Below are 15,641 nucleotides of genomic sequence, written 5' to 3'. Positions count from 1 at the left end.
GAATCCTGCAGCCAAATGAGACTGCAGGATTATTTTGGTCTCTGACGAGCCAGGCTCAATTCTTCCATCCGGTGTCTTTGTCTGGCAGACAAACAGATTCAGAAAAGTGACCCTGGGAAATGACACCTGTGAGCTCCACATTTATTCTCCATCACAGGCTTCCTCACTGAGCTGCCTCGGTCTGTGAGTAGGGACATGATGGTATTGCCAGCAGTTCAGCCATGTGTGATAGAAACAGAGCTCTGCCCCATCTGCTTCAGACACCAGCTTGGCACTGCAGATCCTTGCTTGGGGATTTGGCTGGGAGCAGGGCTGGTGGTGGGAGAGGTGGGATCATATGGAGCTCCCTCCTCCACAGCTAAACAGGCTTCACCAAGGGGTCTGAGAATTTGTTCTCAGTAAACCTCTCCCAGAGAAGCCCTCATCTGTGTGCATGAGAAGAATGGGCTTGTCTGAGGAGACACGGGGTCAGCTCCCATTTCTGGTGCTGCTCCGGCAGCTCAGAACACCCGGAGGGAATCCCCCAAAGACACGCAGTGAGATAGCTGCTCCACCCCACTCCCTCCTTTCCACGCTAGTAGAGAGGTGTCTGGGGTGGAGCTGGAGAACACAGGACGTCTACAGCGGCACAAGTTAGAGCAGCCCTTAGGCAGCTTTGAGCTTGGCCAGGGACTGCATCAGTTCATCAAGGCACGTGGCTACCTGCCTCCCTCAGCCCCTGACCCTGCAGCTGGGTATGGGGACCTTGGCAGCTGCTCAGCAGCACTCTGTTTCCTGCATTGTCAGGTTCCTTTGGGCTCCCACATTTTCTCCTCACTCTCTGCCAGGGGCTCCCAAAGCCACAACCCAGCACTGGGCAAGACCAGGTCCTGCGGGAGTCCCTCCTGCTCTGCCCAGGGTGTGGATGGAGATAGCTCTGCTACTCTAATGGGGAAGGGAACAGAGGGCAAGCTGAGTTTGTAAAGTGATGCCGATCGTGCAGAGCTCTGCAGCGCTAGTCCCTTGTGGGGTGGCCTGGGATGGGCCCCCACCCACTGAACAGACCCCAGCCATTCCAGTCTGGATCTATCCCGTTATAGAGCTTGGAGAGCCAAAGCAAAGGCAGCTGCTCTGGGCAGAGGCACAGACCGACTTGGCACACATCAGCTTCTGGACCACTCTCCAAACTCTCTGCAGGGCAGATAGGCAAGAGGGTGTGTGGGCTATACACGCAGGGGGACCCAGTGCCACCAGCCTGCCCTGATGTGTGGGTGTCTCCTAGACATGCACTTCCTGAAGTGCGTCTGAGCCCCGGCACAATATGGCAGACAACAGGCAGAGGCTGATGAGCGGAGATCCTGGGGGCCAGCTCCAGGCTGCGTTGTATTTCTGTGTTCAATCGCTGGATGGATCCACTGGGCACTGCCCAATGGCAAATGGAGCAGCTGGCTTGTGTGAAGTTAATAATACCACTGCTCACATCCTCAGTGCCATCCTGGTGGCTGAGGTGCAGAGGGGTCGGGGAGACAGAAAGCCCATCCATGCCCAGTGGGTCTATTGCACTCTGCAAGGAAACTGCCTTTATTGGCAAGAGGGAAGGGACCAGATGATGCCAGCCATGGAGACCAAAGGCCTCCACAGAACAGGTGCAACATAGGCAGGCTTTTTCCTTCCTGCCCTGAGAGTCCCCTCTAGTGGGGAGCTCAGACTCCATCTCCATCCCCTCCCTCTGCTGAGAGTGGCCACCGACAGGGTGGGCACCTGCCCACTGGGACCAGGCAGCATCCTACCCAATACCGAGCACTCAGTCCCACGGATCCGAGCACCTGACTGGCACTCCCCGGCCTGCCACTCACTCACCGGCTCTGCACTTCTGGAGTCAGCCTGGGCTCTGGGCTTCTCGTTGGCCTCAGCTTCCCGGTTGTTGGCCATCGGGCCAGGACCAGTAGTCACTGTGGTTGGGCTGGTTGCCACTGCCTCCAGCTGCTGCTGTGGGTGCTCCTCCTGGGCATTCTTCACCTCTGAGTCTGGGCCTGTCTCTGTCATCATGGTGACTAATTATTCTGCAGCTACATAGGTAAGGAGAGGAGAGGCGAGGAGAGAAAAGGGGAATTAAATGCCATCCTGGCCTTTGAAACAATCTCCCCAGAGTCTGTGGGGAGGCACACGCCCAGCAGCATTCCAGGCACTAATGATTGCTTGGTAACAGCCACGCAAGGGCTTCCAAACTCGATGATACTTTGCATGCTGAATGAGCCTCCTGTCTGGACACCCCAACAGCAGCCCCGCAAGCCCCTGATCCCAATGGGCTCTGCCAGGCTCAGCCTCTCCATGGAGCTGGGCAATCACAGCCATACCTTTGATCGGTTACTAGCCCACAGTTCAGCCAGATGATCACACTCACCAGCGCACTCCCTCCTTCCTTTAGCAGCTGATCCTGGAGATCAGTTCTGCAGGGAAGGATGGGGAGACGGGGAGACCTTCAGCCAGCATGCAATGTGCAAGGGTGGGGTACATCTGAGCAGTGCAGAGCCCTGCTGACTTGTTAGTCACTTGGAATAGGAAGAACCACCTGAGCTGGAGGGGACTCTAGGACCAGCCCCTGGGCATGGGGAGAACCTGCGCTGGATTCCTGTGCCCTCCTGCAATGGACTCTCCATGGCCCTGTCCACAACCAGGTTTCCGTGACAACCTTCCACATTGCTGTAGCACCGGTGTAGCTGGTGGCACGAGCCCCTGGCGGGAAGCACTAGCAGAGGCTGCTGGCAGCAGCATCATTGATGGGTGTCCTCTCCAGGTGCTAGAGTGGTGGTGGGAGAATGTCACGGAGCCTTGGGGCAGACACAGCCAGCAGGCCCTCAGGGGCATGAGGCACAGCCTGTATGGGACCCCCACCTGGACAGGAATAGGAGAACTTGGCCACGTGACACCCAAGCTTTCCGCTCCCCTGAGCTGGAGACAGAGAAGCCATGTGGCGATTAGCTATCAAAAGCAGGCACTGCCTGTCCCTGAGCCCCGAATTTACAGCGTCAGGCCTAATGCAGCCTGTCCATTGTCAGGAAGGCTTAGCGAGATGGCAAACGCAGCTGCACACAGCGATGGGGATTAACATCTTGGAGCGTAAAGCCAGCAGCAGCCACCCAAATGACCAGTGTCGCTAACAAGTCCCCCGCACTAGGGTCCTTGTCTCCAATATAGCCAGCACTGCGGGGGTCACAGCTCCCGGGGCCATCAGATCCAGCTGCCCTGCTGAGAGATGCTCCCACCCACCGTGCCTCAGATCCACCACAATACAAGGGCCCCCCAAATGAAACCACTTCCCAAGCACACCCCAATGGATTCTTCTCTCCCTCCATCCCAAGCAACACAGCTCAACCCAGCGGGCGGGAGATGGGCAGAAATCTACCTGAGCCCTGCCACAGATTCACCCTCAAGTTCCCTCCTACCCCAGACATGGATCCCAAGGATCAAAGGATCCAGTCTTAATCTGCCATGGGGCAACACTGGACTTTTCATTTAGCGAAATCAGGGGGCCAGTTTCAGGCATTTCCTGAGAACAATCCCTGCAAACGGAACCCAAACCAAGGCCCGGGGCAATTGGGCCCAAATCCTGGGTCACACAACAAGCAAGATGCCCCAGCTGGCAGGCTGCTGGTCACGTCAGCACATGGGGAGTATTTTAACTAGTGGGATTGCCTAAAAATGCCCAGAACACCAGGACCACCTTTCCCAATGGGGGTGGCTGCAGCCCCTTCCCAAAGGGGGCTCTGACTCCCTGGGAACTAAAAGGGGAAGTCACCAGCCTGGAAGGATCAGGTGGGAGGGTGGGAATTCAAACTCAAAGCTAATAATCCAACAGATTCAGTAGGAAGCAACTTCAGCCCCACAGCTATTCAGGGCACTGACCTGGCCCAAGCCCAGGCAGTGCCGTGTTCCAACTGAGCCAGCACAGGGCATCTTCCATAACAAATTCATATTCCCCCCCAACATGCAGTAAAGAAAAGCCCCCAGGGCTGCAGTCAGTCCGATCCGGATGCATAACCACAGCGCTCATTGCGTTCCCTGCTGTCTGACCCCCACCACGAGATAGTCCCCCTGCAGCAATGAGCTCCCTGAAATGACGTGCATGGGGGCACAGGGCCAGTCTATACAAGAGGCAGCTGTGTGCCCCCGTGGTCCCTCCTACCCTGGCAACAATGTAAATCACTCTGGGAGGAGGGAGAAGGTTTGCATTTATGACTCCTGTCTGCTGGGCCCTTGGAGCCAGGGCCAGACACCCAGGAATGGGGTGTCTACGCTGACCATGCTTTGGCTTTGTGTTCAGGCCTCTAATCTAGTGACAGGGAGCAGCAAGTCTCCCAGCCCCTTGGCTTTCGTATTGCTGGTCTCCCTAAGTCACTCTAGCTCCGCAGCGGAGCTGAGCATCAAAGCACTCGACAGGAATCTCCCTAAGGCAGCAGCGAGAGGGCCCATCTGGGCTGGCCCCCATCCAGCCCAGGGCCAGCGCTCCTCAGTGCAGCTGAGGGAGACAGAAGCAGAGGTCTCCTGTACCTCACCCAAGAGGTCGTGCAATGACGAGATTTGAATAACCAAATCATTATCTGTGTTCGTGCAACTACCTACAGGGATCAGGAAACCACCCAGCCTTGCTCTGAAACCCAGCCCCAGCCCTACTCCTTAACAAGCTCCTGCAGGGCTGACTTCCACAGGCTGGCTATACCCTGCAGGAAAACCTGCTGCTTTTTAGCCGGCTGCCCTTTAAAGGTGACCGGAAGAAAACAAGGCCTGACCCGTTTCATGATGAGGTTTTTGATTTGTGTTGGTTTTTAATTTTGGAAAGCTCAACTCTTGTTTTTCTCCTTTTTGCTGGAGGGCTCCTTGGAAAACCGGAGAATGAGTGGGATTCCAACTTGGCCAGAGAGTGACGTTCTGAGCTAACGGGAGGGAAGGGGGAGAATTTTTAGTCAGACTGTTTAAAACTCACTTTGCTGACACCTATTTAATTCAAACACCTGACACGCAGCTGAGAAAAGGCTCTCTGTGTGAGAGAATCGCCGGCCCCCAGCTCCTTCATCAGAGGCCTGAGGAACCTGCCACTGCTCCAGCAACAGAGAAGGACAGCAGCACACGGTAGTTTGATCTTTCTAGGTAAATCCAGGGGAGGGGAATCTTTAAAAGCCTCTTTCTATGACATGAAGAAGTGAAACACAAAACAAAGAAACAAAACCAGCGCTGTGCCGCTGACCGGATTTTTAATGGCCCGCTTGGAAGTGCCGACCAGGGCCGCCCGAGTCCCTTTTCGACCGGGCGTTCCTGTCAAAAACCAGATGCCTGGCAATCCTACTGGTCGTAAAGGTCATGATGGGAGTTCCAGGTGCTGAGTTCAGCTGAGAGTCTGGCCCCTCTGTATCCTCCCTCTTAAAGAGACAACTGGTGCAAGGGGAAGAGGGAGGAGGGGACGTTTGTATTCAGTGATTCCACCTGAGGCCACATACAAGTCCATTAATAGCAAAACTTACAATGATGCTTTTCACTCTCACCTGAGGATCTCAAAGTGCTTTCCAAGGCAGCTAAGCATCATCTTGCAGAGTTTGCAAATGTGGAAACCGAGGCACAGGGCAGTCTAGGGCCTGCTGCTGTTCTTATGAAACCCAATAACAAAGCCTCCCTGGACTGAAGGGGGAGCAGGACTGGGTGCTTGAAGGGCCTGGCTAAGATCACATGACGAGTTGGTGGCAGGTCTGGTTAGGTTTCTTGACTCCTAGCCTTGCGCCAAACCACTGGGCCACAGGGCCCAAAACCATGCTTGTAACAGAAAAAGGGCTCACCCAGTGCTCTGTTATAACAATGCAGCATGATGCTACAAAGCCCACCTGCAGTGATAAAGTCGGAAAGGGAGCCCTGGGTGCATACACATCCTGGTGATTGGTGACAGCAGCAGGTGGCTGACATGGACCCGTGGGGCTGACCCTGTCCTGTGGTTTTACTGGAAAGTGCCAAAGGCAGCCATATGTATGGGGCACTGGGCACCATTCCAAACTCCTCACCTGTCACTCTGAAGCAATTGCCAGTGTCTCCCAGGCTGAGGATAGGAAGATGCCACGGTTACAGCAAGTTCCAGGGAAGGGAAGGTTGCATTTTAACAGTGCCTGAACTTGGAAACATTCCTTCTAGATTCCAGCTCTTCTGCAGGTTCCTAAACCCTTACTCAGCTCGAAGCAGGAAGCAGCGTTAGACTCAAATAGAGGCTAAGTGCATGGCAAGGCAGAGCAGTATGACCTGCTGCAGACAGCGTGAGCCAAGGGGAATGGAGGGCCCTCAGAGAGGATATGGGATCTATCACTAGGGCCCATGGTGGGAGATCTCCCTTAGCTCAAGTGAGACGCTTATGCTTTTGGAGCTGAAGGCCCAGTCTGCTAGTCCAAGCTCCATGTGTGTCTTATCTGCATGCAGGGATTCATATCCCTGTTCCCTTGAAGGGGATTCTCTGAGCCAGCCCGGAGCTCACCCTGAACTGGCTTTGCACTGGACTCCGCAGCAGCAGCTGTGCAGACAGACTGGGGCTCTAACAAGTCATTCCCACGGGGAAGCTGAGTCAAAACCCCTCAATAATTAATAACCAAAGCGTTGATCTGAGAGCATCAGGCCAGGCCCATGATGTAAGGGGCAGAGACCAAGCCATGAAACACTGATGAAACATCTGCAGGCATGACAGGTGAAATGCACTCAGCTCCATCAGCAAAGGTACATGGATCTACAAGCACCCACTAGCCTCCCACCGGGGGGCTGGGCTTGGGGTATCCAGAGCAGGGCACTGGTCCTCATTCTCTGAGGGGGAGTGGGACACCTTGAAACGCCTATCATGGTAGATCAGATATAAATTCCATCCCCTCCCCCAGCTGTTTGGGAAAGAAACCTCCTTATACATTCCCTACTTTGACCCTGGTCTCCCCACCCCCTTCTGAGGGATGGGCGGTAGGTTGCACACAGCATGCTGGGTTAACTGGCACGGTGACAGGGGCCATCTGCTAACAAACCCAGCTTCTTAGCCCCAGCCAGTCCTGGACACATCCCTGCACTGCATCAGGGGGTAGCTGATGGTACTCAGGATGAGCCCCGTTGAGCCGTGCCCTAGAGGACAACCAGTGCCTCACATCTTTTGGAACACACCTTCCCAGCACCACTCAGACCCTGTCTACAGTGGAACTTCAATCCCTGGCGTAGCGGCATTAGGGAAATCATGTCCACATTAGGTGCTAGCAATGGTGCAGCTAAGCCAGTGGCTGCTGCAATGGCCTACAGCAGAAGCCTCAAGAGGATCAGGTTAGGGCAAGCACTCAACTCCCAAGAAGTTCAGGCAGCAGGCAGAATTGCTTCCTATTCACCATGGTTTCATTTCTACTCAAGCCTCAAATACGGCCCAACCCATGAAAGCAGATCACTATCGCACCCAGCCCTGTCACCATCCGAGATTGATGACATGAACTGCATGGTCTGGACCACGCTCCGTCCAAACCATCAGTGGGTGCTACCGTGCGCCATGATTGGCTGTTTCTGCTCAGGAGGGATCCAGAACTGGAATAGCAGGGGGCTGCAGGGGCAGATTTGGATGCATCAGCAGAGCTGAGTAGATGCCCAGCTCTGGGGACAGTTAGCAATGACGTGCCTTAGCAGAGCACTTGGGAGTACCCCGGGCGAGAAGAGCAGGGGAGGCAGGCGGAGGGCTGGCAGAGATGCGTGGGGAAGATTTGACCCCATGGTGTGATAGTCAGCACGGTCCTGTCTCTTCAGCTCCAGGCTTTCCCAGCACAATCCCCAAAGCGGCTGCAGGTCAGGCCTGAGCATGCTGTGCTGCCCTTTCTGTGCGCCACCCCATCTTCAAACCACCCTTCGGCCAAAGGCTAGATCTGTGAGCCTCTAAACCACCCTCCTCCATGAGGGAGGGAAAGGGGGAGAGGAGGGACAGGACAAAAAGACAGTGACTTGATCAACACCTCCTGCTGCCACCCCGACCAGCTGAGCTAAACTAACCAACAACTTCTCCCTGCCACACCGAGGCCCCACTCCAGCTCCCCCAGCTCTGTGCACTTTGGCTGTCTCTGCCCAGGAAGATGACACTGCTGCTTCTGGCAGACTCCCGGTTGTGCAAAGGGGGTTCTGGAACATACTGCGCCACGCCCCCATTTCCTCCATGCTCTCTCACCTTCTCCGTCAATCCCCCCTTCCAGCTCTTTGCTCTCGCTCCCTTGCTCTCCCTGGCTTTTCTTCTCCTCGCTCCCTGGGCTTCTGCCTTTCCCTGGCTCTCCCCTTTCTCCTGTCCTTCCGCCCTCCTGCTTCCCCCCCGTCTGTTCCCCTGCCCAGAGCCCATGCGGCTCACAGGCAAGCAGGGCTGTGTGGAGCTTTAATCACCAAAGTTCAAATGAAAGAGAATCCACGTAACAGCGTTGTCCCAGCTCATCTTCCAAGCGCCCACGAGGCAGGTCCTGCCAGCAGGAGACACCGACCATTTTCTGTCTGCAGCAATGCTGAGCCTCTAGGTTTCACCCCCTCACCGTCCAGCACATACACACACAGACAGACGGACGGACACCAATAACAACCCTCCCTGGGCAGGAAAGACTGTGCTTATTTTTACTAAAACATTTACCATGCTCCCATCTCTGCCTCTCCAAGCTCTGCCCTGCCCCAAGGATTTCTCATGCACTACAAGGCCTGTCCTGATTTCCCTCCCTAAAATGTCCCTCTGCATCCATGTCAAATGCTGACAGGCGTGATAACATGTCTAGCCTCTAAGGATATGTCTCCACCGCAGTGAAACACCCAGGGCTGGCCCATAGCAGCTGGCTTGCGCTGTGGGGCTGTAAAATTGTGGTGCAGCCCAAGCCTGATCTCTGGGCCCCCAGAAGGGGGGAGGGTCTCAGAGCCCAGACTCCAGCACAAGCCCGAACGTCTACACTGCAATTGTACAGCCCTGCGGCCCAAGCCCGAGTCAGCTTACTTGGGCCAGCCCAGGGTGTTTAATTGCAGTATAGACATACCCTAAGAGTACAGCCTTGAAAATGGTGACCCTTTTATGTCCAAGAAAGCTATTTTGGGTAGGGGGGTTCTTTTGAAAACAATGATTAGTTCTATTTCATTGGGTCCCTTGCCTGTCTGGGCCATCGATAACATTGCCCCTGGGCCTTATCTCTGGAGCAATATGAAATATAGTCCCCAAACTCCCCAATCCCTTTCTGAAATTGCTATTCTATAATGTATGTGGCACCCAGAGGACACAGGACAGGGGACGTCATAGGTTAGTATCAGTAATTGTTCGTATTCTGGTAGCACCTAGAGAACACTACACCTGACCCCTTCACTGTCCATAGCCCAGTACCTGCACTGCACAGATCATCTTCTGCAAGGAGAGTGAGGGATTTCGGGGTGCCCATTACCGGCCCACAGCAAGCACCTCTACGGTATCCCCTACTGTCCTCCTCCTACCCCTGCTGAGTCTGGAGCAGGTGTGACCGCTTCTGTGGCTGGTGTTCCTGCCACATGCCCCACAGTGACTCCTGCAGGGAGGGGCAGGTAATTCAGCTGCCGGGAGCGCTCCGTGCACACCTATACGCCATTCCCGATAAGGCTGGCACATGCCGGGAGAGAGCTGAATTCTTACTCTACGTCGAACCACATCCTCTGTGCTGTCCACGCTGCAGATTTGAATTCCGTTCTGATGGCTGACAGACAGCAGAGTTTATTTCTGGTCATCAGAACTCCTGAAGCCGAGCCATGGAATAGAGTGTGCACCTGGCCTGCTCCCCACCTGGCTGCAGGGCTGTGAGCACATTCACGTGTTTCCCACCCCCAAAGGGAACGCATTTCTTTCAGAGGCCAGTGCTACTGCAGAGGGGATCTTCTCAGGGCACAAAAGCCTGCCAACAGAGAATCACCCAAGGCTGGCATGTCAGAGCCTTCAGAAATGACAAACATCACAACTATTCCTGCAAAGTAAACTCTGAGCACTCCTCTGCCTGCATTCCCCCCTCCCTCCTCTTCTCCCCTCCAAACCCTGCCTCCTCTCCAGCCTGCCTAGCAGGTCCCCTCACAAGCTCCCAAAAAATAAAGGCCGGCTGGATTGTCTGGTGAGTTTCTTTCTGTCAACGTCTGGGCTAGAGAAGCTGTGAGACAGAGCACAGTTATACAGCTCCCCTAAACCTAAACAGCACCTCCTGGCTTGTGGCTCTGGTGGGGGGCATCACAAAGGAGCAATAGCTATGGGGGAGCGCCCCCACCTACTCCAGTCCCTGCCTCTCCCAACAGGAGTCACTAGAGGAAATATCAAAGCACCCATTTGAGGCAAAATCCTCTCTCCTGCTACCTCCACACTGCAGCCCAGGCTGCCTGACCCCTAGAATCCCCCTTGGCACCTGCTCCCAGCCTCGCCCCCTTGCCTGGATCTGTCTGAGACCAGACTCATTAAATATTGATTTGACAAGGGGAGGTGGCAGAGGAAGTTGTGGTCTGTGCCGTGCAGGCTGGGCACCCCTCCACTGGCAAACATGCCACACAGAGCAGGGCTGCCCCTCCGAGCCAGCACACAACAAACCGGGGTGCCCAGAGCCAGGTTCCCCAGAGCACCCCAGCGTTGGAAGGCAGTAGTGGAAAGAAAGAGTGCTCATCTCCCTGAAGGGGGGAAATCTCCTCCCTACAGTCCACACGGTGCCTCTGAGTCCCTCTCCCTCCTTCCCAACATGTCCCACGAGACAGCCCCTCCTTTCCCCCACTCCCATCTGCCTGCCCGAGCCATGCCCCTCCCTTTCAGCGCTACCCATCCTGTGCCCCCAGCACTGTGCTCCGCCTCCTCTGCGAACACTGGCGCTGTGTCCCCACCTCACAGCCATGTTCATAAATAATGAGTGTCTGGCTTTTATCAGCTCCCTTTGCTCCAGGCTCAGCCATAAAACATGGAGAGCCTTTGTGGGGGAGATGCTGATGGCTGGCAGAATCCGGCAAACTGCAACCCGGGGCTCAGGCACACCCCACCCAGCACAGCTCAGCACGCTCAGGCAGCGTGGAGGGTCTCAGATAACCGGGGGATGAGTCTGCACAGGGCTAGCATTGTTATCATCTGTATTCCAGCCATGGCACGTAGTCCTGACTCCAATCATGGTCCCAGGGTTCTGGGCCCTTTGTGCACACACGGTAAAGAGACAACTCCGGCCCCAGAGAGTTTGCAACTAAATAGATAAGACAGAGAGAGGATGTGACTTACCCAAGATCATACAGTAAATCTGGGAACAGAATCCAACTTTCCTGCCTCTCAGGCCTGTGCTCTGCCCTCTAGACCCCATTGCCACTCAGAATAGATGGCCCCCTGCATGTTCTGCATGAGGCTGGACAGAGCCTGGCTTACCACATCCTAGTGGGTACAGTAATGCCAGGCAATGATCCCCACCACAGTTCCAAGCACTGAATAGCATTAGGATTAGGGCTGAGGTTAGGGTTAGACTGTTTCCTGGGTCCCTTCCTACGGTACCTCATGGCTACATAGTTGCGTCCTCTCCTCCACTGCTGTGCAAAGCCCTTCTAGCATCAGGCAGCATATGGCAGGGACACGGTGGGGCATTCAGCATGAGGGCTTCTCTAGCCATATCTGTATCGACACAAACAAGACCCAGCCCTAACCTAGGGTTGCATGGCCTGGCAGATGCCAATGCTTGGCAGCTGAGCGAGGTTATTGTGGGGTTTGGCAACATGCTCCCCATGGGCATCCTCAGTAACATGTCACACTGCCATGGCCCTTCTGTCCTCTAAGTACTGACATGGCCCCATCACCATCAGATCAGAGCATCAGGGCAGCACATTCGGTTGGTGAGGAGAGGTCATGGTTGGGATCCCTCTGCCGGTGCAAACACTGCACAGGTATAAGCCAAAGCAGCCAGAGGCATCTTTAAAGTACATGCTCAGTGGTAGTGAAAATCACTGGGCAGCGTGGGTGACATGGACTCTCTGTACTCGATCCCACCTTGCTCTGGCTCAATTTGTGCTTTTAGCTTTGGAGGTGCCTGGCTCACTCCCCAGCCAGGGTTAATATGGCAGCAACCAGCACTCTCTTGCCTTCTGCTGCACGTAACACTCATATGCCATCCAGATGCTGGGAAGGGGCGGGATGCCTTCGCTGGGGTTTTTGTCCTTATCAGCTCTCACTCTGTATCGTCAGATCCCAGCTTGAACAGTTGCATTTCTCTCACAACCGCATTGTGTCTCTGCCAGGTAGCCAGGGTACATGTACAGGGGCCTTTACTCCATGACCGAAGTAATCTGTGCTAACACAGCTATAACGGAGCAGGCTGGGTTCCAGTCTAGCTTGGGAGTCACCAACAGACATCTTGGCTAATTTCACAGGGCAGAGTCCTTGTTGGTGGTGAGGGAATCCTGCTGGAATCTCAGATGCCAGGCTTGGTTTGCAGAGCTGGAAGCTCAGGGGAAAGCCCCAACCTTTCACCTGTGAAAACCAAGCAGATCTGATGTGGAGTCCCTGGAAGAGGATACAGATGAAAGCCATGCTGCCATTTTACAGAGCAGGGCCGTGCCGTGCAGCGTTTGGCTGGTCTCATGAGCTTATTCACAGAGTTCACCTTCCTGCTCCCCCCCCCCCCCGACCATCTTCCTCCTCCAGCTAGATCTTTCTGACTCCCTGCGTGGCCCTCTCCCCACAGAGGGCCCCTTTGGTGATGCTCTGTGCTGATGTCACACAGCCATACAGTGCGTGTTTCCAAACAATCCGATAGGCAGGAATGTCCCTGCTGGAAACAATCCCAGCTTGGGTTTGGCATGTCCAAGCAATCCTATTAATATTGACATGTCCTGGCCTAACAGCTGCAACAGCGACACCCTCGATGGTGCCTGCTGGGGCTGCGGGAATCTTCAGAAACACAAACGCCCTCGGCGTGTCGTTCCCAAAGGGGAGGAACTGCAGCCACCTACCTGCAAGGCCCTGAACTGAAGGTGTCTGTCTCTGGGGTGGGCCTTCACTGTACCCCTCTAGTACCCTCGTCCTTGAGTGATATTGGAGCCCTCGTGCTGGAGTGACAGCTGGGCCCTCCCTCTTCTCCCACTCATTCCCTGCCCTGGCAGAGTTACCCCACCTTCTCTCCTGTCCCTTTTGGGCTCGGCTATTTCTTTTCCTTGTCAGCTTTTTTCTTTCCTGTACGGTTTGGGGGTTTTTAATCCTGGTTTCTTTCCCGTCTGCTGGCTCCTTCACCCCCAGACATGGGCATGGGTCTGCAGTGCAGGCAGACTAGATCCTATATATTGGATATATATATCATGGAGCTTCCTTCATCCTCAGGCCCTTCTCCTCTGCCAGGACCCCTCCCACTCAGCTCCACTATCCCCCAGGCAGGGTAGCACAGCTCTAGTACAATGCACACCTTGCTGTAGGTGGCCGCGCCTGGCCAAGGTTCCTCCGAGCAGCCAGTGCAGAGGTTGCACCATCTATGCACATTTCTAGCTTAGCCAAATGCTTATACGAGGCCCATCAGGATGACTCTCGGCACCCCAGCTGGCCCCAGTTTGACCTGTCAGAGCAGGGAGAAGGCAGGAGCCAGGTTGACTTCCCGCAGGTGAGGATTTGGCCCCAGGTACGTATCTGAAAGCTCTCGGCACGGGGCAGGCAGAGACAGGACAGCACAGGTAAAGACACTCCTTCTCTAACCATACTGAATCCTCCTGGACCACCCTTCCACTAGATCTGACACCACTCCCCTCTCCCAGCATGGGTGCAGACCCCTGACTGCAGTGCTGCTCCCCCTTGTTGGTGGTGTCCTTATTGGTGGTGAGGGCAGGGTGCTGGGAGGCCACACTGATGGGCAAACACTTCACGGTCTGCCGTAAAGCAGAGTTCCAGGAGGCCGCTGTTGTGAGTGAGTCAAAGTGGGGTGTGAGAGACACAGGCAGATTGAATCATAGAATATCAGGGTTGGAAGGGACCCCAGAAGGTCATCTAGTCCATTGATTGATCAGACTCCCTCTCCTCTAGTCGCTTCCCCCCAGAGCGGGAGGCATGGTCTCCCAGGGTCTGCCCTGAAGAGGAAAGAATTCCTTTCCCTCACATGTCCGAATCCTGAACCTACCTCACCCCTGCTTTACAAGCCCTAGGATCAGACACTGACCCTGCCCAAAAGACCCAGCACCCTAACAGACCTGAGCCGGCAGGAGCCAGTGAGGATGTGGAGAAATGGGTGGAGGTGGGGGACACCAGTGTGGGAGGGCTACATGGGGGGCCCACCTCTGCTCTCAGTTACATCACTGTAAGGGGTCAGGGTGAATAATCAGGTGAATATGAGGCTGTGGTCAAAAGGGCTATAGCATCTTTGGATGCATAAACAGGAGAAACTCGAGCAGAAGCAGAGAGGTTATTTGATCTTTGTATTTGGCCTCTGGTATGACCGCTGCTATCATACTGTGTCCAGTTCTGGAGCCCACAAGTCAAGAAGGATGTTGATAAATTGGAGAGGTTCAGAGAAGAGCCACGAGAATGCCTAAAAGGATTGGAAAATCTGCCTTCTAGTGATAAACTAAATAGATTGAACTCCTAGAGTTTAACAAAGACAAGATTAACGGGTGATGTATTTACATAGGGGACAAATATTTAATAATGGGCTCTTCAGTCTAGCAGAAGAAGCACAGCATGAGCTAATGGATGGAAGTTGAAGCTGGACAAATTCAGATTGGAAAGGAGATGTACATTTTTAATGGTGAGAGTAATTAACCATTGAACACTTTGCCAAGGGTCATGGTGGATTCTCTAGCACTGAAAATGTTTCAGTCAAGATTTGCTGTTTTGCAAAAACATCTGCTGTAGGAATTTGGGGCAGGTCTCTGTGTTATACAGGTGGTCAGATTAGACGATCCAGGTCCCTTCTGGCCTTGGAATCTACAAAAAATCTGCAGTAATGAGAGGAAGGATGCTTCAGTGATAGGCACAGCGGTCTAAGAATGGGAAAACCTGTGTTCAATTCCCTCCTCTACCACAGACTTCTGGTGTGACCCTGGCCTAGTCACTTAGCCTTCCTAGGCCCCAGTTCCCCATCTATACAATGGGATAATAGCATTGCTCTGCTTCCCAGGGGTGCTGGGAGAAGAGAGACATTACAAATTGCGAGATGCTCAGCTACCACAGTGACGGGGTTATATAAGTACCACAGATTCACACCACACTGGGGTAACCCTAATGACTTCAGTGGAGTTAATGAGACCAGATTCCAGCCCCAGGGAAGCAGTGGGTTTGAAGGAGAAAGAAATGCGCCCTCAGCAAACAGGAAGAGGAAGCCTGCTATGAACACCAGGGCAGCACAGTAGATGCATCCCCATACATCACACCAGTGATTGAGCTGGGATGGTCCCAGCCAAGGGCCAACGGAACAAAGCTCTTGGAGCTGGGGATAGCAGAAAAATGCTTATGGAGACCACAGAGGAGAAGGGACCAGGACATCCCCAGCCATGTGCTTAGAACCAGGCAAAAGAGTTTGGGGAAGGGGACCATTTCCCTGGCTCCCGCCAAAGAACAAACATGGCGGTATCCTCCCAGGAGCTTTGTTACCATACACACCAATTCCCCAGCTGGCACACGTACATGGCCTGCACACACGATCCCATTATGCCAAGAGGAAATCACT

General features: G+C 54.4%; 1 protein-coding gene across 16 annotated transcripts in view; it reads right to left on the bottom strand.

Annotated features, from left to right (window-relative positions):
- The window catches only part of EPB41L1 (erythrocyte membrane protein band 4.1 like 1), a 147,637-nt gene that overhangs the window by 54,707 nt on the left and 77,289 nt on the right, over positions 1–15,641 (bottom strand). For all 16 annotated transcript variants that reach the window (XM_038370511.2, XM_043496127.1, XM_038370510.2 and 13 more), the window contains one exon: positions 1,840–2,048. In XM_038370511.2, the coding sequence (XP_038226439.1) occupies positions 1,840–2,028 (189 nt within the window). In that variant the 5' untranslated portion in view covers positions 2,029–2,048. The remainder of the gene's footprint in view (positions 1–1,839; positions 2,049–15,641) is intronic.

This window comes from Dermochelys coriacea, chromosome 13 (genome assembly GCF_009764565.3).
Source record: "Dermochelys coriacea isolate rDerCor1 chromosome 13, rDerCor1.pri.v4, whole genome shotgun sequence".
Taxonomy (NCBI): domain Eukaryota; kingdom Metazoa; phylum Chordata; order Testudines; family Dermochelyidae; genus Dermochelys; species Dermochelys coriacea.
Note: the sequence above shows the minus strand (reverse complement) of the source record. Positions and strands in the feature narration are given on the sequence as shown.